This window comes from Triplophysa dalaica, chromosome 16 (assembly GCF_015846415.1).
Source record: "Triplophysa dalaica isolate WHDGS20190420 chromosome 16, ASM1584641v1, whole genome shotgun sequence".
In the NCBI taxonomy this organism is placed as follows: Eukaryota; Metazoa; Chordata; class Actinopteri; order Cypriniformes; family Nemacheilidae; genus Triplophysa; species Triplophysa dalaica.
In genome coordinates, this window is record NC_079557.1 from 12,515,124 (window position 1) to 12,541,660 (window position 26,537).

Below are 26,537 nucleotides of genomic sequence, written 5' to 3' on the forward strand. Positions count from 1 at the left end.
CCTGGGAGGTGGAGAGATGAATAGCTGGCGTCATCTTGGGAGGGCCCGTGATGAGAGGAACTGAAAGGTCATGTTGAAAGTGAGACGCCCATAACTCAAGCAGCCCGGTCACCCTCCATTCACACTGTGCTTCATGCTTAAGGTGCCGCCAGCCCGAGCATTACGTCTTTGTTAAGACTTTTCAGTAGTCACAGGAGGAATGTCTACAGTCCAATCAGACCTGACAGATTCACTTTCCACTTATGCATGTTTTGGGATTGATGACACAGATAGGCGTCACTGGGATTGTGATTGATGTCGTTTGAAGTACATTTAGTCTTGTCATAAGTATTCAAAATAAATTAATACATTTTACCTTAATATATATATATATATATATATATATATATATATATATATATATATGAATATATGTTTAATATAATTTATAAATTAATTATTGTAACGAAAGGTAAGGACTTTGCCTGAATTTGCATAAAACCTTATATCAAAAACAGTTTATTGTGTTCTCAATTTCCCCTTTTACTAAACAAACAAAGATGACTGATTCTCATCGGTCAAGCCTTTAAAACAGAAATAAACCACACCAGAAATAACCTTACAGGATAAGGGGGCAGGTATTATGCTAAAGTGACTGAAGCAAAGGATGGGCAAAATGGATTACTGCCACCCGTAGCCACTGAGCAGCTCACTACCACTGCTAATAACCTGTCCTCGTGCATTCTGTCATCTCCATCTGTTTTAATTTAATGCCGATTACCTCGCCTCCTCCACAGCTTCTGAGCTCCCATTGGCCAAATGACGTACTAAGCCCAGGCAGCTTATAGTATTTGTTAAACGTGAGATGCAAAGAATGCTTGTTCCATCGCTGGAAGCCGTGCGCGTGTGTTAACCTGGATAAACATGAGCTCTGACTGAGCAAGTTTGGCTGAATCTGTGGCATCTCGTTGAATCTACATCTGCAGTGGAAGGTCAAGCACGAAGAGGAGACAATCTGGCAGCTGAGGAGAAATAAAGAGACAAATGATTTTGATTGGATTAAATTGACGAGACTCTGTAGGATAACCCGGAGCAATAGAAGAATATTCCAGACGGTCTATGAGTGACGGTACATATGTGATGGAAAACAGCTGTGGATGACATGAACTCTCATGTGGAGGACGTAGGAGACAAAAGCTTTGTTAATGAAGTTGTGCTTTTCTCTGCGCTAGAAGCAAGTGAAACATCCACACTGCTACACAGAGCTCAAATGCCTTCAGTTGAAGGTAATGTGCCTTTTATTGTTGAACAACAGTGTTTTTCATTCAGTTTTTAGATTAGTTGATACTGTTTAGCGTGTTGACAAAATGTTTATATGTTCTCGTACTTGTAAGTCGCTTTGGATAAAAGCGTCTGCCAAATGAATAAATGTAAGTAGTGAGATTTCAAGTAAACTTTTAAGGAGTTAAATGAAAACAAAGACAAGTCTCTCTCTTTCTCTGAATAAGCTTTACTTATTCAGAGAAAACTAACATTACATAACACCCCGTAAACTCTTACCTGTATTAATGTAAGACATATCAGAAGAATCACAAATACATCACACACATTTACATAAAAAAGTTGCAGGAGTTCAAATTCAGTTTCAAGTTATTCAGTTCTTATCCAGTTATTTGCTTTGTCTTAATCCATTTTTGACATTTGACATTCTTAACTGATCCTTTATCAACAATATTCTACTTTAAGGCAGGGTAACTATCATAAACTAAAACTGTGAAAACACTGATTTAAAATGAAATCGAATAAAATACAGGCCCAGATAGTATTTTAACTATCTAACTAAGAAATAAAGCAAATTAAGTTAGACACTAAAATGATCAACTTAAAATAAATGTATATTGAACAACAATAAAAATTAATAGCAGTTATTTAAATTAAAGTTAAACTAAAATATGAAAACTGAAAATATCCAAATTCAAGCCAATATGGTTAAAATTTAAGTAAAAACTAAACACAATTCATCTTTAAATGACCCTGAATGTTTACTCTGAGTTGAAGGTCTTGTTTTTAGAGCAGGAACCATCTTTAAATGAGAAAATATTGCTATGAGCTAAAACTGGAGTTAAACAGCGTTTTAACAATTTTGAACAGGTCGTTTCCTTAATGTCACAGTTTACCCTTGTTAATATAGCCTCTATTATTTTATCCTGTTTATTTTCTTTAAAAAAAAGAAAAGATAGTTTTTTTTATAATCCCCACGTATAGAGCGACTTTTCGAAGGTGAGCCAGCACTGGTTTCTTTGGCCGTATAGAACGCATTGGATGATGGGACTGATAGTGGTGTGGTTGGAGCAAACGGCAAAAGCAATATCCTAGGCTACTTGTTGCCTCGTCTTTTCTTCTACCACAGTAGCACGTTCGCTTACCTTGTTGTGACACCAAACCACTCTGAACAAAGGAAACAAAGTACAACGTTGCAATGTGCAATTTGCAATTCCTCTGAACAAGGTCCGAAAACTATTTTTTGTTAAGACTTGTTTGCATCAGCACTTTTTGTCATCATATAAACATGTTACATGCATTTCAAATGTTATTATTTTGAGGTCATTTGAAATACAGCAGTTTTCCTACATTTCTTGAAGAATGCTGAGCAGCAACGTGTCTGTGAAACCTCAGAACCTCATGGTATTCCATTACAGGAGATTTCACTGGTTTTAGTTTCCTGTGAACTCGCGGCCTTGGTGGGGTTGGTGGGTATTGTGTATAGGTGTGTATGCAGGTATGACCTGCTTTTCCTAGCCTGTGGCTCCGGAGTAGTCCCTCACCTGTCTTGAGTCATTGTGTAGGGCCAGATTTTAATTACAGCCAGAGTGGGTGTGTGAGCAGGGTAACAAAGGAAGAGGAACATGGAAGCATCTATAAGTGGACAGAGGATTCTCTGTTCATAGGTAAGACTATCCCCCCGCATCAATCACAGGGCTAACAGAGCTCTGTTGCAGGGGGGAAGGGGTACCGTTGATGAGGAAACCTTTACTCACTAGATCATTTAGAGAACAATGAAAAGAATTCTGATGGATATGTTTGCTGATAAGTCAGTGTTGTAGCTTGTACTGCTTTCCATCTCTCAGTTGCTTTCGCTTTGGGGTCATGTTCATGACGACTGTCCTCATGAGGAATCTTTACAAAGCGTTTTGACATTCCTAAAGCATCCTCTGGGGTTTTATGGTTTTCCTGTCTCACTGCCACAAATTGTTACGATCACAGTCTCTTTAATCTGTTGAATATACTATGAATTCCTCTATAGATCTATTAGAGTGATTTATGTTATTTGGATTGCACTGCGGTTGTTAAATAGATTTTTACTCGTTCACTGACAAGATGTTCGATGCAGACACATAATTTATACATAGGCGTGAAGCTGTTAGATTCAGGGCTAGGAAATCCTAGTGATAGAAAAGTGATGGAAACAGAAAAATATCCTCAGCCTCAATTTACGTAATGCTTCAGTGCTTTGTCAGAAGAATACTGAATTAGGGGCAACGATACTTGAAAACTGAATAGAATGGGATGTTGATGCTTTGTTAGAGCGTCTGCTGATCTAACTCTTAAGGGTTTTTCAGATTGGTGGCGATGCGATTAAGCGATGCGAAGTTAGTCATCACACGTCTATATACTGTAAGCAGGTAACCCAGCAATCTCAGACAATTTTTGGCATCCTCCTCCTCCAGTCGAACTCTTCTTGATTATGATGCATGATTTTATTCCATCTCTCCTTCAAATTTGCTTTCCTTCATTATTTTTGTTAAGACTGGATGGGCAGGTGAACTTTTGAATTGTCTGTTACATAGACTTTACCAGTAGGGGGCAGTGTCAGCGCTCCTCAAAATCCTATTTCTATATTTCTGACCTAAGGGGTAAATAAAACAGATGTGAGGGTCATTTATGTCAGGTCTTAGCTCCTCTTTCAAATTATTATTACCTTATTTTTTTAAAAATGTTGTAATCGTGTCGTAAATAACCATGCATTCAAAATTCACAGATATCAGATACAGTATATTATTTGGATATATTTTTTTTAATGGTTACTCCAGAGCATTGCATGACAATATATGTTTACACAGTATATGTAGTTGTTTGAATTTGTTTGCTTTGATAAGATTTACCTAATCAATTTAAGCTTAGCGGTGTGTATGAAATAAAACCCCAAATAAATGAAATATTTCCATGTGAAAAAGATGATCAAAAGTGGAATGTCATTGTCAGCAATCCTTAAGAGCTGAATATAGCCACTGAATTGTCTCCTGCACATGATCTTCAATGATATTCTGCTTGGTTGCTGTGACCTGCACAAAACTATAGATAGTTATTGTGTCACAATCACAGGGCGATCGGTTTTGAAAAGTGATATAAAAACATGCTATTTTATGGTGTGATTTTAATGTGATATGTTAATGTTCAAAACATTGTCCATTGATATGATGAACATTTTGTTATGGAAATATAGCATTACTGATTATCTTCCACTTCATTTTACTATCAGGCCCTGCCTGGTCTCTTGAAGGTGACAAAGTGAAACATGTAGTGGGAGTTGACAGTTTGCTGGTTAAATTTAGATGTGTGAGCGAATGTCTGACAGGCTCAAGAAATCCAGCAGGGACAAGGAACCCCCAAAATGGTACTTGATGAAACATGTGGCATGTCTACAAGGTGACCTGCCTGGCAGTACATTATCAAAGGTATCATTGCAATTTATGTTAATGTTCTGTGTCACTGTGCACCTGTTTGACATATTTACCCAAAAAATGAACTATACCATGGCAATTTTAGACAACCAACCGTCAACGAATGTACATGAAGGCATGTTAATTATACCGTGATTTATGGGTGGTATGGGTTAATTTTTCATAATTAAATTGTACATTATAAGTAGAATGTTTAAAAAAATAGTAGCATGTGCTAAAAATAATTGATGTTTATAAATCCCCAGAAGTGCCTTCAAATGTGTGACTTTGTTCGATTCATTGACATCATTTTTGCAGAAACAAAAAGTTACGGCGAGACATATTGGGTGCCTCCTCCCTTGCCAGTACAATGTTTAATTTATTTCATAGCCTGTACACTGAAGTACAAATTAATGTCTCAAAAATCTTTTTCTCTGTATTGGCCAGAGCAAAATTTTAATGTTTTATCTTATGTTGTCAATTCCTTCTAGTACACTTGTTTGTAAAGGAACAGCTGGCCCAAAAATAAACATCTGAGAAAGACACTTGAAAGAATGTAGAGGAACGAACAGTTCTTGGGCCCTTATACCATTGTAATCTTCCCTACTATGGTAGTCAATAGTGGCCAAGAGCTGTTTGGTTACAAGCATTCTTCCAAATATAATTCTCTCTTCTCATAAAAACAAGGAAATGTATACAGATTTGTAACAACAGATTGACAGATTTTTTATGTTTGGGTGAAGCGTCCCCACTTACCTACTTAAAAACAACCTTTTGATTTAATTTAAGTGAACTTTAATCCCTTTATCGGTGATGTTTTCTGATTTATTTAGAAATTATAAAACGTAATTTTCTTGCACAGTGAGCCAAAACACACAATTACTGAAAGCATTGTCACTTCAATGAAAGGTCTATTGTCATTTCCACAATGAGCTTCCACTGAGCATCATCCCACGGAGTTAACTTAGTGTATACCTCCAGGAAACATTCCTCAGTAAATATCCACCACAAGGGAGGGGTACTGCGCTATTCATTACCATCCCATGATAAAGCATGCTCTCTGTTGGCTGTTGCTATGACTACCAGGATCTTCTCCAAACCAATGAGAGTCCTTTACTTCTGTCGACCCAAAACAAGTGTATCAAGAGGGGGGTCGGCATGCCTCATTATTGATCCGTGTTTTCATCTCTTAAATCGAGAAAGCGGGTCTGTTCAATCTGATTCTGAATATTGAGACTGGCGGCCATAGCAACGCTGTTGTTGTTGCGCAGCTGAGCGAGAGAAGTGGCGCGAGGAGGGATTCATGTTTTTGATGTATACACACGTGTGCTATTTCGCTTCGCGGGACAATAATGTATTGGGACATTTAAGAGTCTTCGGGGTAGCAGAACATATATGAGGTAAGGAAAGTACGACCGCAGGGAAAATACACATGCATTTGGCAGACGATTTATTCAGTTTACATTTTTAATCGTATGTATGTTACCTGTCTGTCGATCCTACGAATTTACCTTGCTAATGTTAGCAAGTGTAGCCGTTTGGTTGTTGCTTTGAACAATACGCTTAATAGTGCATTTATATTAGAAAATGAGCAGTACAATACCCAATGCTATTATACAAAATTGAGCTGGTTTGATGTTAATGTCTGGTCATCTACAGACTCGTGTGGAAGCCTGGAAGATACAGTGTCAAAAAGTGACAGACAGACCCACAAAATATTGTGCTAACAGATGTAGAAGCTCTTATTTTGTAACACAGGATGTTTTTAATGATTCAAGTAGTAAGACGTCGCGTCCACGTTCACTGGAGCTTAACATGAACCCTCTGTCAGTGGTTGCTGTGCGACTGTCATTAATGTGTCACATGATTTGATGTGCTAGAGCGGTCGCAAGGTCAGTGAGGTCATGAAAGATGTGTACCACGTAATATAGTCGATGTGCTAGGCAAAGCGCACATCGTGATATTGTCATCTATATAATGGTGCACAGGGTTTTTTATAATATGGTAGATAAACATTTTCTTTACATGTTGTTCTATTTTCGGTTTCAGATAAACAACACGCTTCTTATTCTTTATACTTTATTATTCAAATTCTGTTGTAATTTGACTAACCGCTATGTTCATCTTTAACACTGGTTAGTATGGAAAAGAATGGAAAATTTTGTAGAATGTTATTGGTGCTTTTTCAATAAAACTAATGATATGATGGAATTGAATGTTGAAAATTCCAAGTGTAGGTTTATTAGGCAGTTGACTTATATATTTTGTTTATCTGCAGATCTTGCAAACATTGTTCTACATACTGTATATCAGGTGAAATAAGGGGAATTTTATGGTTCAACGTTCATGATTCAGCAGTATGATATTTGAACTGAACCGAATGCTAGGTTTTTCCAGTTGTCCAAAAGTTTACCAACATGTTATCAGTTAACAAGAAAAGAAAAAGTGTGACCCTGAACAACAAAAATGAGAAGAGGGTGAGTAAATGATGACAGAATGTTTTTTTATGGGTGAACTGTCACTTTAAGGGGCAATGTTTTGAGACTTTTGGATCATCTGAAAGCTAAATAAATAAGCTTTCCATTGATGAATGGTTTGTTAGAATATGGCAACATTTGGCCAAGATTCAACTATTTAAAACTCTGGAATCTGAGGGTGCAACAAATTAAAACGTTGAGAAAAATGGCTTTGAAGTTGTTAATCAGAAGATGACATTCTAAACTTTACATAGATACCAAACTTAAGTGGGTAATTCTCAAAGAGCGGGCAGCAGCGTGTTTTTGTTTGCGAGCTTGATGCATCCACAAGTTTTTGTTATATTTATCGTAGGAAATTTACAAAATATCTTCATGGAACATGGTCTTTACTTAATATCTTCCTAATGATTTTTGGCATAAAAGAAGAATCGTAAATTTTCACCCATATAATGTATTTTTGGCTATTACTACAAATGTTCCCGTGCTATAAGACTGGTTTTGTAGGCCAGTGTCACATTTGTCATTTCTATGTCTAATAGTGCAAAATTAAACCTTGTTTTCTTAAGTAGTGATGCATTCTGAGAATGGTTGTTTGTATCACAAAAAAATGAAAGAAAAATAAAGCGTTGCCTCACATACTGTTAAATTGGTCTTTGATGTCTGTGTTGAAAGTTTTGTTTTCTGTAACATCTAAAGCTTTCAAATAACCCCGCAAATCCTTGAAACCATTCATTCATAACCATTCCTCTGACTGTTCTTCCTGTATTATTGAAATCAAAATGGCTTTTTCCGATTAGCTTGAAGGGCTGAATTCATTAAAACCTCAAGAGCTATTATTTTCCGAGCTGCACACATTACTGTGTTTTGTATGCCACAGTAAATGAACCCGCGCTTAACATCTTATAGGTATGTTCATGTTGTCATTTATAAGCTCATTCTTGGCAGACTTTGTTACTATTCATTTACCTTTTTATGTTCTGGCAGCAGGAATTTTGTTGTAGAGGATCACTATCAACATCGTCTCATAGGGCTGTCCTGTTATTCCTAAAGCGAAATTAAGAAATGACACAAACAAGACAATGTCATGTCACAAAGTGAGAGTACAGAGCTATCAAGTCAAAATGGATAGCATAAAATCTTGATCGTGAGTTGAGATATGAGATTCCAGTTATTTTTCTTATGTTGTATAAATGAATGTAAGACTACTGGGACATACTTGGATAAATAAAGTTAAATAAAGTTAACTTGTGGCTCATGACCTGATACCGTCCTCACAGATACAGTTTAAAGACTTCAGTCGATGTAACGCCTGAGACATCTAGAGTGATGTTATATTCACTGGGTGGTTTTCTTTGGCTCAGGTTTGTGCTGACACCTTCAGTCTCTGCACATTCTCTGAGCTCCCGGGTGACGGCATCTCTCGTGGAAGGAGGGGCTGCCAGGGGGAGACAGGTTAGAAGGTGTCAGACCCTCTGTATGGCTGTCACTTGCTTGCTGTTAGAAATAAAAGTGAGTATCGGTCCAAAACTCTTTGCGGGGTAATCAAGTGTGAAATTTGTCCCAATGTGGCCTTTAATGTTTGTGACAAAAGAGGGAGGAAAAAACAAAACATCTCTTTAGAACTGAAAGAGCGAAATTCCGTTGGCACCTCCTTTGTCACCTTGAGGGATTAACACAGTTCATTTGTTTCGTGTTATGCTGAGTGGTTAATTTGTCTCTGTAATGTAGCAGCGTGAATTCACAATAACTCATTTCGCCTGAAACTTGAAGTTTGGCCACACTGATAAATGAGAACTGTCATCTGCAAAAAGCTCCCGAGACAAAAATAGTGGCAGCATCATGGCTTGAATGACCGAAATGTACATCTTAAGTGTGTTTGAAGTAAGAATGGTGCATCTGTTAATATGTGCATGAACGAGACTACCAAAAACGGGTTAAAATGAACAAAGATATTTTTATATAAAACATGTCTGGCTCTCAAATGTATGAGGTTATTCTAAACCTTTCCATTTAACATGGTTTAGTGTGGTGTCCTTGCATAGGCAGGGAGTTTGACCACTTGTGTGGATCTTTATATGCACAGATCTGTATATGTTGTCACTTTTCCCCAGAGGCATGGAGTAACTTTCCAGCCTGCAGACGTGCATGTCTCCATCTGAAAATAGATCGAACTGCAGCACTTGCTCAGAGAGGGGGCTTGCCTCTCACTTTCTTACATCTTTTACCTCCAGAAACCGGCTGCAGTCTGGGACTTTTACCCTGAATCGCAGCGGATCCTCTGGGCTGACCACAGAAGTGTGGACGTTTGCTGACTGCAGCTCGGACCCAGCGCCTGCCTTCAGTCCTAATGCCTGGTGAGGATTTGTTTTTAGCTTTTAAACGGTGTTTGGGGTTGTCAGTGTATTTTTTGATGGAGTTTTTGTATTATAGTCCACGATAAACATGCTATAACAGTGCTTTTTCTGCGTTAACTCATCTCAGTGTTTTAACAGTATACAATGGAAAAAACCTTAAAGATATAAAAAATTCTGTCTTCATTTCCTCGCCCTCAAGTTGTTCTAAGTTTGTATGAGTCTTTTTTTCGATGAACACAGAGAAAGATATTTGAAAGAATGCTTGTAACCAAAGCGTTCTTGGCCATGGTAGGAAAAAACTGTTTGTAAATTTCTTTGTTCTGTTGAACACAGAAGAAGATATTTTGAAGAATGTAGGAAAGCAAACAGTTGTGGGGCACTTTTGACTATCATTGTATTTTTTCTTATTATGTTAGTGGTGGCTAAAAACGATTTGGTTACAAGCATTCTTCCAAATATATTTCTTGGAACAGAAAGAGAAAAAATATATATTTTGGGGGGACCTCCCTTTAAACAGGTATTTTTCTGAGGAACACAATATAAGATATTTTAAGAATTTTACTGTGGGGGTCTTGTCAACCTTACAAAGCCTATCAAACAAGCTTTTAATGTGTCATAATAACAGGTCAGGGCGGAGTTTTGTTTCACATTTGGTACACTTGAACATTAGATATTTGTATACTGTACGTTGTAGCGCTGCTGTTTAAAATGCTGTTCACTGTACAGAATACATTAAGTAACGTTCTCAAACATTCTTGTGTTGGAGTTCCTCATTAAAGGTTTGCAATAAGACATTTGCGTCATACTTAAAAAGAGCCTTTGTTGCAGTCTGCCATCACTCTGACAACATTTATTAATTTCAGCTAAATTGCATTTTGCCCTGTAATGTAAGGCATCCATTGATTAACTGTCCATCAAGACCATGTCCATCCTTTCAGCGTGACCTTATGTTCTTTTTTTCGTTTCAGTTAAAGGGGTAGTTCAACCAAAAAAGAAAATTCTGTCATGAATTAGTCAACCCTCAAGTTCTTCCAAACCTTTTTTAATTTCTTTGTTCCGTTGAACACGAAAGATAATTTGAAAATTGTTAGCAACAGAGATTTCTGGGGCACCGTTGACTACCATTAAAGTGATTGTCAAATGAACTGTTTGTTTTTCTAGATTCTTCAAAATATCTTTCTTTGTGTTCATCAAAACAAAGACATTTTATACAGGTTTGGAACAGCTTGAGGGTGAGCAGAATTTTTCATTTTTGGGCAAACTATCCCTTTAATAACAAATGAACAGGCATCACACTTCAGTCATGTTTATGCTCACAAAATGCTAAAGAGTAGAATTGTAGCAGATAGGTTGCGATTCGGTGAGATATCCCTACTGTAGCAAAACACGCTCCCATAAAGATGTCTTACAGGAGGCAGCCTGGCAAACTCGACAGCTCCTGTTTTTGTTATGGGGGAGGGTTCTTTCGTGACTGTGGTATTTTTAACTTTGTAGAAAAAAGGAGTGCCCGATCCCCGTTTCCTGAAACTGTACCCTAGTCATACTTTTTAACTCCTCGTTACGTTGTAAAACCTGTTGAATGGGATCGTTGTTGAATTTCGTGAATCAAAATCCATAATCCCTTTAGATCTTCTCAGAAATGTATTTCGAGCTAATTTGTTGTTTAGCTCTGTTTGAAGAATGTTGAAATAACACGAAGGATTAACTCGTAAAATGCAATAAGTTTCAAGGCTCGGTTAACCTTTCTTTGATATCAGGTGCCTGTGCTAATCGGATTGTTTTGAATTATGTGTCAATATCTTTGATTCCATACACATGGCAGCATCATGCCAGAGATCTTCTCATCTCGTATTCTTAACAGACTGACACTTTGGGAGCCTCCGGAGGTTAAACACCTAATTAGCAGACGGATCTTCAACCCAGGGGAGTGCTTCTGTAGGAGGAATGAGTCCAACTTGTTTTGTAAATGTCAGCCCATTTAGATATTTGTCAGATTGCGATTGAAATTAGGGGCTGGCAGGCAGAGAGCTGGCTGCTTATCGTGGCTCTATGTTTGGTGTCTCTGTCTCGGTCGCTGGACGTGGTGTGTGTGCGGTATGAGGACCTCTAAAAGCATCTCATTGCTTCTTTCCTGTGAATGAATCGAAAAAAGAGTTCTCTGTTGTTAAGAAATAATCTTATCATGGCGGCTGGGATATTTTTGTGTTTAGATATCAGCTCATGTGTGCTTCATCAGACCACACATTTAGAAAAGATAAAGCATGCTTAAGAGACCACAGGTGAAAGCTTAACCAAATAAGGAAGTAAGACAATGTTTGGAAACTTCTAAGAGGGGTTCTGTATGACAAATCTGACATGAAACAGTAAACTGTTATGCAAAGCTATATCTTGATATCATTCATATGTCTTGTTGTTTGCCACAGCATTGGTGGTCTGCAGGTCTGTGGGACCAGAATGGATACTTGGTTACTGAAAATTGCATTGTTTTTCTGAGTGGTATGCTGTATATTATTCACAAATAGCTGTAATGTAGATTTTAGGTTATAAAAACTTTTAAAACTGTTGACATTTTGTTTTTAGGTTATTTTACACATTAGGAGGGAGGAAGGCCTTCTAGGTCTTGTATAGATCCCAAAAATCACAAAAGAAAATAATAGCTGTGTTTAACTGGGTAATGTTTTGTCACAACCTCTGTTGTTGTTTTTTTGTTGTTGTTGTGATGTCTGATTGTCTACACAAAGATGTTTTGAAATCCTTTGCTTGGCTATAGGCTCCCTTCGAATATTCTTATCTGAGATTTCTGCCATCAGCGTTTTACCGTTGTCAAATCTTATCTTCAAAAATTGCCGTGCCTTGATGCCATAAAGGAGGACAAAACTAAAATAACTGCTGTAGCCAAACATTTCTCTTCCAGGAAGCTCGTAAACTCTGAACCCTTTGTGTGGCTGTTGAAGATTGTTTTGACGATGGAGTTATCAAACTTTTGCCGCGTTAATGTTACGCGACCGACAAAGACGTTGCCGACCAATGTGTTTGTCACATGACCCCCAGGGGCACCTGCTGATTCAAACATCTGGACGACAGCGGTCACACACAGATTTTAGCAGATGTCCCCATATTCTCTTCCCATCGACTCCCAGCTTGGGCCTATTTCTAACAACTCACACCCTCAAGTGTGTGCCAGGGAACGCTAACGCTTTATTGGCACGAACATTCTGAATCACAAGGGGCTCTTTTAACTCAATCCCTTCTCTTGTGGTAAGATCATGTGCTAGGCACTTTACACTGTCATTTAACCTCTTTGGAGAACATGTAGACTTGCAGTCCCGATCAGAAATGGATTGTGCCGTATTTGGATTGTGACACTCTTAGTGGCATGAACCAAAAGCTCAAGTTTCAAAAATAAAATTGTTTAATTATTGCCATTGTCAGGGTTACTATGATACATATGGATTGGATAATGTAGTTGTTTACATTATTTGTATGGAGGATCAGGGTTATTACATTTTGAGGAGTTTTCAAGCTGAAGGTTTTGATGTATGATATTTTCTACTCATTTGAATTCCATCATGTTAATTATTAAAGAAATTCAGGATGTTGATGACTAACCAATTTTAATTAAATTAATTCAATGACATGTGTATAAATCCATCAATATAAAAAAACTCAAAATAAAGATGATTTAGCCAATACTTGGCAGATAAAGACATTACGGAAAGATGTTGCTTTGAGCATAAATTAATCAGATGTTAAAAACCCTACTACAAAATATGAATACAGGTCTCTGGACCTAAATTTTAACATCACATTATTATTTAAAAAACAATTGTATTCATTTAATGAGTAAATTGCACAATTTCTAGTTTGTAGTTCATTTAAAATATTTTTATACCATTTTCTTTTTGGTCAATCTCAGAAGCTTAATATCAGATATTATTTAACATATTTTATAAGGAGGTTGGCTATATATAGCAATGAAATTGTTAAAACACATGGGAGCAATTTAAGCAGTTATCTGAGGGTTTAGAAAATATGTGTGGGATATGTTACATGTCAGAGAAAGCACAGCAACAAACTTTCTTATGTGCAGGTCTTGATGTCATTTTTATTTAGATGTTCACATTTGAGAGAACGTAGAGCTTGTTGTGTCTTGGTTTAAATGCTCATAAATAGGCTGTGTGGAAATCCTTTATTCTTCCTTTTTTGGCAAGCAGCATGTCCAGCACATTAATGTTTTTCTCTTTGGGGATAAGATAGAGTCTGTTATTTGGATGTTTTGGTTTTTACCAGCAGGAAAGCAGAAGCCTTAGTGTACTCATTCAATAATCATTATAAGGAGACCCCTGATAACCCTTTTTTGCAGATGTTATCACTGTTATTGCATTATGCTGGTTATACCCAGAACATAAAAGCTCTGTGAAAAAATTATGAATATTTTAAGATTTCTTGCGATTATTTTTGCAGAAATGACTGAAATAATGACAAAACCATGTTTAATTCTGAATATAGACAAATGCATCCCTTTAATTTTAAACAAGTCTATTGTTTCACAAACACTTCTGGTGAAAAAATAAATAAAAATAAAGGCCTTCGGTTAAAAACCTTTTTGTTGTTAGTTGATTTCTGCATGAATATATCTGTATATTTGAATAATCTTTGTATAAATAGCGCATAAAAAGAGCTCGCAGAGACTCTTTGAAGACCGCGAATGATAGCTTTTTTAAACATTACTCTGCTGGCCATTTGAATAATTCATTCCAAGTAAACATGAATGTTAAAACCGGAATACATGAAAACAGTATTCTCTTTTTAGAGTTCTCTTTTTACTGTGAGTTGACAGCATAGCTGTACTTATTTTTTTCTGTTCTGCTACTTGAGCAGTACGTAGAGATGCATGACATGGTTTCAGAAATCACTTGTTGTAACAGACATTTAAGCTTAAACCTTATGAGGTGAGAATGGGTTTCTCTCCCTTTCCTACTCCGAAGTCTGACAAATCACACTATAAATAAGCCATCCAAACAGAACAACACTTATCCCCATGGGACCCTGTTTGAACAAACAGTACACTTATGTACTGTTAAATGTATTAACATGAATAGTTCACCATGTGCTAAATACAGGAGTCTTGAATGTGGTGGAACTGCAGTTGGCCTGAAAATGAGCTAAAATTATTCACAATGTTTTATTTCCGCTCCAATCCCTATATAAATATGTTTGTTAAAGGATCACTGTGTGAAATTTAGTGGCATCTAGTGGTGACGTTGAGAATTGCAACCAACTGCTCACTCCACGCCTCTGCCCTCCATTTCGTAGCACTATGGTGGCTGACACAGGATTAAGATGTTGTCATGTTTTCCGCTTTTTTCCCCGAAGTCAATAACATATTTCCGAGACACACAGAGCAGTTTGTCTGTTTAGGGCTACTGTAGAACCAAAATGGTGAATTCCATGCAAGGTGACCTGTGGTGTATGTAGATAGAAAAAGCTCATTATAAATGTAATAAAACATAATGCTTTATTATGTAAGGTCTTCATACACCTATGAAGATACAGTTATGTATATTATATTGCATTGCTGTCTATAGACCGTCGGAAAAATTACACACTGGACCTTTAAAATTGAAATATGACTGTATGTCAATAATGAATATTTTAATGGCTTAGCAATGGGAACATCGAAACAAATGATGCAAACGCATTTTGTTTTTATGTAAGCCGGGTTTTAAAATGTAAAGCTTATTATATCTTAAATATAAGACGAACATGCCACATCAGTCATCCAGTCAAACTTATATCTAGGTGAAAATTAATTTCCTGATCTTCATTATTTTCAACTATTTTATCTTGTTGTAATACACCTTGTCAAGGCAGCCGACTGCGATGTTATTCTGTTAGCTATGCAGATACACATGCTTGCATATTTTCATTTATGATCCCTCTACAGTGAGGTTTGGAAGCCTTCATGTTTAGTGTGTGTTCCTCTTGGCACATTCATGGTGGAACTATGTATTTGATGACCACATTGAATTATTGATGGTATGGTAATGAGTTTGGCCTATTGGCTCGGCTGGCCATGACATTTCCCCAGGCAGGACGATTCCTAATGATCCTATAGATAAATAAATGACCAGTGTAAGCCCAGGTCATGAATATAAATGGAAAGCTGTGACCACTGCTTCGGCGAAAGTCCAGCTCTCTTTCCCTCCAGCTGTTCTGTCGCCGCAAGTCTGCACCCTTGAAATTTAATATCATAATCTTTTCCTCATTTACTGCTGACAGGTCATTACAACTTGTGATTTACCTAAGTCCAGTGGTGTCACAGGCCCCTGTGTTTTTTAACCAGATTTATTGACCATGGTGTCTGAAGATTTATTTTGGGGATGACCTCAGTCACAGCAGGGAGCAGTAGTATTTGATCCAATGTTTTATTAAGGGATGAGGATTAAAAGACAGTGACTAAATATGTATTACTCGTGATACTGTGTTGGTAAACAACACTGTTTTTCATGTCTGTCGGTTCTTCATTTTTACGTTACGAATTTACAAAATTTGTGTTTTAATTTACCTTAAAAGTTGCAATGTGAAGATTTTAGCTGCATCTAGAGGTGAGGTTGGGAATTGCAACCAATGGCTCACTTCACCCCTCCCTTTCGAAGCACTACGGTACCTCTCACAGCACAAAGATGTCGTCGGATTATTGCTTCTTTGCCGAAAGAGATTTAACATCCATCGAATTTACTCCCATGAGTGCCTCTCACTTGTCACGACCTGTAAATTCATGGCATGCCATGGTCTCAGGTAAAGCGCGCTTTGCCATTTGAATGACAGGGTGGTCTATACGTAAAAAAATAGACGCACGTGTCTGTCGTGACACTCAGACATGGGTCTTGGACATGAAAATGCACTCGCAGTGTCTCCTATCATGAATATTCGCACCACCCTGGTGCTAGAACAGAGTTGAGTAATGTAATAATGTAATTAAATGACCGAGTTCCTATCATAGACCATTCTTGAAATATTCAGCTCGTGCTAAAATAAGTGAGATATTTTAAGAATAGGGTCACATGGGCTGTTAATCCATCACTGAAAAAATTAGTTATCTAGGTCAAAGTAAACAGGGTTTAATTTGTTACAATACCCCCCTGCTAGTGTGTGAATGCAGTACATTACTCGCAGGGAGCCGTTAAGCTTTAACACACCAAAAGTGGAAATGTATAAGATATAAGAATGTGAGTGAATATATGTGTATTTATGGTGTGTATTTTGATACCATGCTGCGTGAAACGCAGGGCTTGTATCACCTTTCACACCAGGGCCCCATATCCCGAGAGGGATGTTAACCAGCCGCATTAGACACTCGCCAGCATGCTCTCGTACCGTGAAGAGATGGGACGCCAATATCACACTACCATCTTAGTGCGTAGACATAAATCTATGTTTTATTCGCCCAGGAACATGGATTGATGACAGATTCTTAATGATATGCTTTTACAGGACTGTATGACATCAAGACACCACAAGATACAGAGATCTTCAACATGAACAGAGGTGAGGTTGAATTATTCTTATTTTAAATGGTTGAAAAAATGACAAAAAAATAGCAGTCTACTCGAATGATTGTATTTTTTATTTTTCATTTTATATTTATTCTTATGTATGAATTTTGAATTAATTTCAAATAATTTATTTTGGTTAATAAGGGTGTCTGCCCCACTAGCAACGTGTTCTGCTCGGCAAAAATCGGAAGGAACGTTACCCACCAAGAAACAGAAAATAATGTTCACAATACTGACTCTGAACAAGTTTTACGAGGCAGAAAAGAGTCAGTGATTAAGTGCTTTTCTCCATCTCTTTTTTTTTCACCGTCTTCACACGAATAGACTTGTTTATGGTGCACAGAGAATGTGATTTTGTATTCATCTCAGGGATTCTGGGAAAAGCTGTGCAGGGGGTGTTTCTCTTTCTTGGCTGACTTTCGCTGAAAACCCTGGAAGTCTGACAAACACTAATGTCCAGACTGTCGTATTGACATCCAGAGGTATAGCAGTTAGTGACTTATTAGGAAACCTGTCAGGCTATGTCTGTACCAACATTGCACCCAGTATATCTTGAGTGCCAACCCTTCTTAGAAACATTTTCAGGCCAAACTTGAGATAGATTGTATAGACAGGGGGGTTCTTGTCATTAGAAGAATATCAGAGAACATCATGTACATATTACTAATAATACAATTTAATGTGCTTGAAATGCAGCAGTTTATAAAATGTTTTTTTCAGACCTGAATCTGTTTATTATAAACGTTATGTTTAAAATCACCTGCATGCTAAACAAATACGATATATTTTTTTTGCGCTGCTATTTGTGTTGCTGTTGTGTTGCATGTGTCACATCATTAAAGTCATCTTACCCTGCAGCTGTGCTGATGCATGTGCATTTGTGTGTCAGAATGTGCCACTGTGCTTTTCACAGACAGTGGAGGATATATCCGCAAAAGCGCCTCGCTTTCACTCACTCTTACCCCCATGAAGAGAATCCAGAGCTCACCAAACCTGTACACACTCGCAGGTATCAAAGCCGTAATGAGGACAGATCATAAATACAGATCACTGATCACAGACAGAAGGAAATTGCTTAGCAAATAATTCAATTCATTATAAATTAGAAATAAAAGTTTACCAAGTGTTTCTGATTCGGTCAGTAGTCTAATAAGTTACATTTTAAATAAAAGTCATAACTGAACATTATGCCAAATTTCTTTCATGTTTTTACTTTGATTTATCACTTTAATAAATGATAATAAATGAAAATGTGCATTTTGCAGTATGCAAATCAGAAGGGTAATGAATTCATACATTTTCATTGTTAATGTTTAATTGTTTTTTTATGTACTAATGCTAATACTACTACCAATTATAATAATTATTATTATTATTTGCAATAAATTGCTACTCATTTATTTATTTTCAAGTTGTAAGTTTTTTTTATAATTTTGAAACTTACAAACTTAAGCATGATTGTATCACATTGCATATTGCATTATTTACTATGTTAAGTCATATTACATTATTCTTCAATATTATGAAACGCTTATTTATTTTTTAAAGATTTTTAGATATAATATCAGGGACACCAACATCATTTTATATTCAGCAATTAAAAGGAAGCAATATGATAGAAAATGTGTGCTGTTTTCTTTTGCAAGTAATTTTTTTATATTTTATATTATATTTAATGTATTTTCAATAGATCTACAATTTTGTTTACAAATGCAGAGCACATCATTGACCCATTTATGTTTGGTTGTTTGTCATTAACATTATATTCAGAGCAGTGGGGCATTTAAGCTAATCTGAAAGTATTGCTGTTGGTTTGCAATGTGTCAGTGTATTGACTCAAACACTGCCGGCAGGAATTCCTCTTCACTGCACTCAACGTCACTCACGCCACATCTGTGTTTTATTGTGCTGCACTGTACGTCTCTCTCTTCCTTTCTTTTGTTGTACTCTTGCTCACCATCCCATACTTTCTCTGACTCAAGCAGCTCCTAAAGGAATGTTGTAGTAGAGTGCTGGAACTCTTTTCCTTTGGTTAAAAAGGGGTAAAGCAGCTCATACTGGCCAGATTGTTGCCATAGTTGTACACTTCCATGGCAACAATTGTATACTTGAGGCTTTTTTCCCCTCCATCTCCTCTCGGCACTGTTTCCTCTTGGGTGACCCTTTTTGTTTAAGCGGTCTCTTGGACTATGACCTCACACACACATATTCTCCATTGTATAATTACACAGCGGGCAGGCGAGGTGCGAGCACACCAAGCAAACACTTTCCATTGAAGATAGAAGTGAAAGCACAGTTCATTTGCTACTGCTGTTAATAAGCAAGTGTTTTTTGTGTTAAACAAACTTGAAATTATTCACAAAAGAAATTAGCAGGATTGAATCTTGACTCGTGTCAATTGTGTGTTTTTATAATATGTGCCTTTGGTTCTCTATGAATTTCACCTTCACCTGTCAGACTTTACCAATGCTGTCTTGTATCTTACTAACACTTTACTAATATGTCTCATTTCTATTCATATCTGGCTTTTACCATTGAGGCAGTGTTGTGGAATAAATTAAGAATGAAATGTATGCAGTAAACAGTTCACCAAACATAAATGAATTCCTTCTAAAGGTTAAAAAGTCAAAAAGATCCACAAAGGAATCATGTGACCTCTGCTTTGTGAATTTTATACTTGCGTGCATTTTGATATGCGTTCAGTACACTGTGCAAATAAAGCCTTTGCTACTGTTTAACAAATGTTTATCTCATGTTTTACCTCTGCATAGACTCTGAATCACAGGAAAAAGATTCAGGTAAGCAAAAGCACAGTTTTTCAATGATAAATAAATATGGCTGGTTATAAATAGTTATTGCACATCGGGATACTGAATTCTTGATGGACAGTTGTGTCATTCTGTGGTCAAATGTTTTAAAATAATGGTCACTAAACTGTATACAGTAACTAAATGTTGTCCCAGATTTACCTGTTGTAGTTTTTTTTTTCTCTACATAGTCTCGTTCCTCTGGAGTAACAATATAATTATAACTCAAATTATAACTGTCTATTTATTTATTTAGCAGCCGGTTACTACAAAATATACAAATATACAAGGAAAGTTAGAGACCACAATTTTTTTTAGTTAATGGCCATTTCTTGATGTATTGTGGCTATTCCAGTACAGTGTCTGTTGAATTTGAACAAACTCTAACCTCAGGAGTGACATAAAGTCATCCAACATTAATGTGAAAGACTGACACCATGACAAGACACACAAAAACTGTGATAAAAATCAAGGTCACACAAAAAATAATTTTTAACTTTTTCTAAAAACATGTAAAAATATTGCTGTTATACTACTTAAAAGTAAATATGAAATAGCTTTCTTTGGAATATTTACGCATCTGTTTTTTTGACCTGTTTCTCCAATTTTCATTTTCTGCAAATATAAATATTTTGATTTGAAATTTGAGAGAAATTCTTGAGAGCAAGTAGTTCACAAAATATTTTTCTTCCCCCAAACAGTAAATTCAGAAAATGGTCTCTTAATTTTTTCTATATACAAACAAACCCAATCCGGAAAACTAATACCCTGGTTTTATTTGCAATATTGACTATACATTATAATAGTTATGTTCAAGTATTTGTTAAATGAACAAAATATATGTTTTTAGACTGCACATCATGTGTTTTGTGTATGTTGTGTTAGATTTGTGGAAGTCCAGCAGCACCGGTGATGGTCTGAGAAACGGTGACCTGTGCTCTTCCTCTCTTGCAGCTAAAGGCTACAGGAGTGTCCGGCTCAACTTTCAGGATAAAAAGTCTCCCACGCCGGTACGTTCTGCTATGTTTACTTCGCACATTTGTTTTTCCTTTCCTCTCTGTTTATGGAGCTTTTCCTTCCACAGGAAAGACTGTGGAATTCCATCTGACAGATTTTATTAATGACATTTTTAAATGTACCTGTCACACCCTTTCTAGCAAACGAAGGCTAAGTGCAATGCAGTTCTGTCAGTATAATGTTAAAACTGTACTGAATGATAATAATGTTTTTTATGTCATCTTCATTTTTAACAAAGTACTTTTACTCAGGATTGTATCATGTCGATGTACATTTTTTTTATTGACGCACAGAATTTCTAGGTTCTCATATTTTTTTTACATTTCTTCCTACTTTGTGTGTTTGTTCTTACGCTCAAATGTCTAGCTCCTTTAAGTTGCACACTGATGCTGCTCATACAGCAAAATATTGTGCCCTTACACACATCCCAGAACAAACTGGCCAACTTCTTTTCACTTTTTTACAGAGTTCATTCTTCAAGGCAACCACATCCACACACTCACTTATTCACAGCGCAATATCAGAAACTATATCGAAGAAGGTTCTGTATTTAACCTCCAAAACTTTTCTTAATCAGGCACAAGAGCATAATGACCATTCTCTCGGACTGATGTCCACAGAGGACCAAACCTTGCGCTCTTCACAAGCACAGCAGATCTACCTGCACTTTCCGTCTAGGCACCCGGGGGTACACGTAGCTTCCCTCACCACACGTATTAACCCCAGGCCTCAGGTATCAGGACGGCACGCACAGGCACTGTCTTTAAGACCCCCCACCCCTCCTAAAAGGATGGAGCTCCTGGTTAGCAGATCCCGTCCCTGTCCTTCACTGCCATCTACAGTTCCATCAGTGGTACCTGTTATGATTTTATAATCCCATGTGCATTAGTGTAATAACATCTCTGCGATTCCATGCTGTGCATTAGAAACATGACTAATGTGGTTTCACCATTTTGCTAATGCACATACAGGTGGTCAAGGTCAGATTTTACCATTGAATTGGATTTTGGTTATTTCTTTAATCAAAAATCAGTTACAATCAGTCTGGCTGGTACTAGGCTAGCTGGACTGGAGGGCAATTACTTATTGTGGTCGGGCTACAATTTTTCTAGTAATGCTCTCATTGTTAACCGCATGCATAATTTTGTCACTTTCCTGTGATTAATTTGACATATTATTGTTTAATAGATAATACATAAAATAAAAATGTAATATATATATTTTTGAATTGTCATTGTAATTTTGGAAGGAAAATTTTGGGGGGGCACAGTGCGGGGGGCACTAGCTCCCTCTTAGCCCCAGAATTCAATGATAATAGATTCTACTTTTAAATTTTTTTTCAAGTGACTGTAAAATAAATATTATAGTTTCTAAGATGAAGCCATAGAGAGATGAGTCAGGAAAGCTACACTGAAATTGGTTGCATGGTTATTATTCATTACAAAAATCGTAATGCACCAATCAGAACGGTCACCACATCATAACCTCTGTTTGAGATATTTGGCACACCTTTTTGTGTAGCACTTTAATATCATTCCTATAACACAGTGTTCTCAACAGGGGGACGGGGGCATGGCCCACTAGGGGACCCCATCTGGCTTTTAAGAGGGCCTCAAGATGACCAAAAGTGCAAGATTATAAATGAGTATTGAAATAAATTTTTAAAAACAAAATTTCTTATTATTTGGGAATTTTGTAATTAATAAAAACTTTTGATATAAAAATATATTAGGTACAAATTTTGAGTGGGAGGAGAGCCTTGGAGTCAAAAAGATTGAGAACCCCTACTATAACACATCACCTCCATCATCTCTAACGCATCGCCGTCAGCTGTTTCACCACACACATAGTGCCAACTGCTCAGTCTCATGTGCCAATCTCTCCTCTGTCATCCAGCCTGAGGTGCCTGTCTTTCTCAAACAAAACTGTTCCGGAACATCTCAGTCACTTACCTATCGGCCTCAAGTCTCCCCTGATTTCATCAGCTGCAAAGTTCCTGACCTTCAACTCAAGACCCCCCCTTCAGGCCCTCCCTCACCGGGCTCAGAGCTTCTGCTGGGGCAGAGTCGCTGCTCTTCCCGCACTCAGAGTGAAACATCCACCGCAGTACTGGAGGAGTTGAGGGCATGTGGATTTGGCACAGAGGGAGGTTCTCGTACCCCCTCTCCAACTTTCAGCCCGATGAGTGCTGCCACAGAAAGCATGAGGATTTACTCTCCTGCAACTGGCAACTTTAATGTAACTATTCAGCGGTTCAACACTCCTTTTCTTTCTGTTTTACCTTTCAGCTCTCTTATGGATTCTTAGCTCAGACATTCTTTAAAGGGGCCATATTCTACACTTTCTTAGGCACTGATGTTTTTTTTTAATAAAGGGCAACTTTAAATGTTACCCAAAGATTTCTTGTGCCATACAGTGACTTTTTTTCAAAAGCTGGATATGTTTGCATGACCAGTTTCAATTGCGATCCAGTTATGATATATTGGTCTATGATTTGTCACAATAAAAAAACATAATCGACCACACCTAGTCTTATTTTTATTTTAAGAGTAAGAAAAAATCCAGATACTATGATATGTCCCCTTTAATCGCAGAAATGATTTATCTGAAACCCTTTTGACGCTTTTCTGCTGGCTTTCTTAAGTCTTTATAACTTCCACTTTGGTTTCATTCTTCTGTGCATTTTTCTCTTGCCGGATCAACAGACTCGGGTGTCACTTCTTCATTTTTATTCATATTTACCGGCATTGCCGTTTCTTCGCTTTGGAGCATCTGTAATGATAACAAAACTAACATCACCTCTTCTCATTTATTCTTCAGGAGGACATTCATGGCTCTTTCAGAGTATATCTCTTGATATTGTTGTAACAGTTCTGAGCATTTTACTCTAACACACTTTCTTTATTAAAAACTGTGGGTTAAAGGATGCAATGGACTGTTGACACTCCTTCTCTAACATTACCGTTATCATGTTGACATGTTCTTGTGATGTCCCTTTTTGTACTTTTGTACAGCTTTGATACTAACAATTTTTTATCTGTCCTAAAAGAAAATTCCTTGTTAAAATCAAATTCTGTCTTGTAAATAAAACATAGTTTGAATTTGATTATCATCTCTTTTTTGTTACGCAGAGCCAGATGACTGTGAACGGTGGTCTGAGTGTACCAGCAAGTCCTCTTAGTCACCTCCAAAGACCATTTTCCCCCTCGACATACCCCCCTCCTCCCTCACTGAGCCCCAGCATTACAGCAATGCAGCAAACCCGAAGCACTGGTGAGTACTGATGCTTGTCCGGTGCTCGTGTGTGTTGCTATTCTTGTGTTTTTTTTTTTTTGTGTTTTGTCATACAAAACAACCAAATAAATCTCGTTTGCAACTAATATAACCACAGCCATAGACTATTTAACAACATTAAACCTTCAATAATGCTCAATGTTGGTCTTGAATCACAAGATTAAATACTCTAGCACATTGACGGGCATTATTGATGTTTATGTCATTCTTCCCATTCAGTTCCACCTGGGGTCCTATAGTTAATATGCCCCACAATGCAGCTGTAAGCATTTAGGACTCCTGGTTTCTGATAGGTCACACTCAAGCTCTAATGAAACATAAATGGCTAAGAAACCATGGCCGTTCCTCATTGTTTGTGAAGCTATGTGTATCTAGCCCTCGGCCTCTGAATGTGCGTAGTGTAGCGATTTCTCTAATCCCAAGTGGCAAGTGTGGGAGATTAAACTCAAATCTGAATCAGGGGTGAGGGAGGAGCTGAGCGACTGGGATTAGAGCGTCTGTGCACGTGTGTGAGGTTGGCCTTTGTCACATAGTTACAGACCGTATTCCTGTTTTCCCCCAAAAAGCCTGTACAGCTGAACCCAGCTGCTGACTTTGCTTCCTCTTTAAATCTGATCAAATTATTTATGGATGCTTCTGATTTGGAGTTACACTCTGCATTGCCGCTCTATCCCTGACCTGGCTGTATTTTCCAGCGACTGACATGGGAATGTTGGGTAGTGACAGGGGAATTACTCAAAAGTCTCACACCCCAACCTGACCCTTGTTTCCTCCCGTCAGCCTCTGAATCCAGCACTCCGATTTACACCAACGTGGAACCCACTTTCCCTTCTCGAGCTCCACAGACTGACAGAAAAGCAACAACGGGGAAAGCTCCTATCTTTTCTGGAATCGGTCCTGTGGATGAATCCGGGATCCCATTCGCAATACGAACGGTAGGTGACAGCTGTTATGGGATGCTACTCGTTTGTTATAAGTATTGTAACTAACACAAGCTTTGGTAGTATTTCAAACATTTAATGTAGTCTTTTTATTTAAAGCATACTTGTGCTAAACAAGTCTTACCAGTGTTTTAAGACTTTGTACTCTGTAATCTTATAACTAGGAGTGAACAATGTAAGTATGCATATTTTTAAATGCTAGGTTTGTTAATTTATTTATTTACCAAAAAATAAATATCTTGTATATCATGCTATATATTAAAAACTACTGAAATCTACTTGAAATTATGATGTTCAGATGTTTTTAAATGGTATATTTCTTACGATGTCCCTCTGGTTCTGTTGCACTGGACACATCGTGGGAAGTACACACCTATAATAGGCAGTTCTTGAATTAATCTTTATTCGGTCTCAGTCACATGGGACTGGCTGTTTTGATTTGTGCTTTAAATTGCAGTTTCCCACACTGGGTTTTATTTAGCCTGAGGGAAACAGAGGCAGCTGTGCTCAGCATCATTGATGGGCTTACAGACAGTGATGTGTCACATAGTGAGGCAGATTGCATCAGCATTTTTGCAGTCTTTTGCTTACAGCGTTTTAGATTCAATGTCACCAAACACATTTTGCTTTGTATTTGTTTGTAAAATATGCTTTTGGACCTTGGTATCTTAATCTTTAAGCACCTGCAAGGCCCGTAATCAAAAAATCCTATTTGTTTGTTGCTTTAGACTGTTGACAGGCCAAAAGACTGGTACAAGACCATGTTTAAACAGATTCATGTGGTGCCTAAACCAGGTAAGACTTTATATTTTATATATTTAATTTATGCTATTTTAAATGATGCTGTAAACACAAGGAATATAAAGAAATAACAAAAGAGCATTGGGAGAAAAACTAATCAAATATTTTATTATTGGCACGTTCATGCATTTACTATGCATGTTGTTTATTCGTTTGTTATTACCAGGTGACATCTCAAGAGTGCATAAAACGGAAAAAAATATTTTGTAATTGCAACTTGGAATAGACTGTACAATATCCATTGCTGCAATAATGTCAGACAAGATGAAGAGCTTTCATTTTCTGTGTGCCTCGGGGTGTAGTTCTTTGCCGAGAAGGGCAACTAAAAATGTGTAGCAATAAAAACGGCTGTGGATTATAGCAGCATCATTACTGGAAAAAGACTGTCGAGGGGAAAGCATAAAAGATTACAGGAGTCAAAGAATCAACCCATTCTTTTGCATCTCATTATGTATTTTAAATAATCTTGCTTCTTACAGATTTTCTTGTTTTGTTGCAGAGAGTTTTGCTGAGTTGTGTGGGTCCCGTACTGCCAGTGATCCCGTTACAAATACTGGTACAACTACTGCTAAAAAATGTTTCGGTTC

At 37.3% G+C, this 26,537-nt stretch overlaps 1 protein-coding gene across 11 annotated transcripts in view; it reads left to right on the forward strand.

The window, feature by feature from the left end:
* The first annotated feature begins 750 nt into the window (after positions 1-750).
* sorbs2b (sorbin and SH3 domain containing 2b) overlaps positions 751-26,537 on the forward strand; it is a 45,579-nt gene continuing 19,792 nt past the window's right edge. Inside the window, exons 1-12 of one of the 11 annotated variants that reach the window (XM_056769349.1) lie at positions 751-1,265; positions 9,409-9,531; positions 17,029-17,082; positions 17,980-18,099; positions 19,862-19,888; positions 20,783-20,907; positions 21,381-21,767; positions 22,811-23,152; positions 24,046-24,187; positions 24,989-25,143; positions 25,878-25,944; positions 26,450-26,533. In XM_056769349.1, coding sequence (XP_056625327.1) covers positions 9,525-9,531; positions 17,029-17,082; positions 17,980-18,099; positions 19,862-19,888; positions 20,783-20,907; positions 21,381-21,767; positions 22,811-23,152; positions 24,046-24,187; positions 24,989-25,143; positions 25,878-25,944; positions 26,450-26,533 — 1,510 coding nt within the window. In that variant the 5' untranslated portion in view covers positions 751-1,265; positions 9,409-9,524. Of the gene's footprint in view, positions 1,266-5,751; positions 6,101-9,408; positions 9,532-16,780; positions 16,951-17,028; positions 17,083-17,979; positions 18,100-19,861; positions 19,889-20,782; positions 20,908-21,380; positions 21,768-22,810; positions 23,153-24,045; positions 24,188-24,988; positions 25,144-25,877; positions 25,945-26,449; positions 26,534-26,537 lie in introns of those variants that run through there. The other 10 variants (XM_056769358.1, XM_056769351.1, XM_056769347.1 and 7 more) reach the window with 10 other exon arrangements.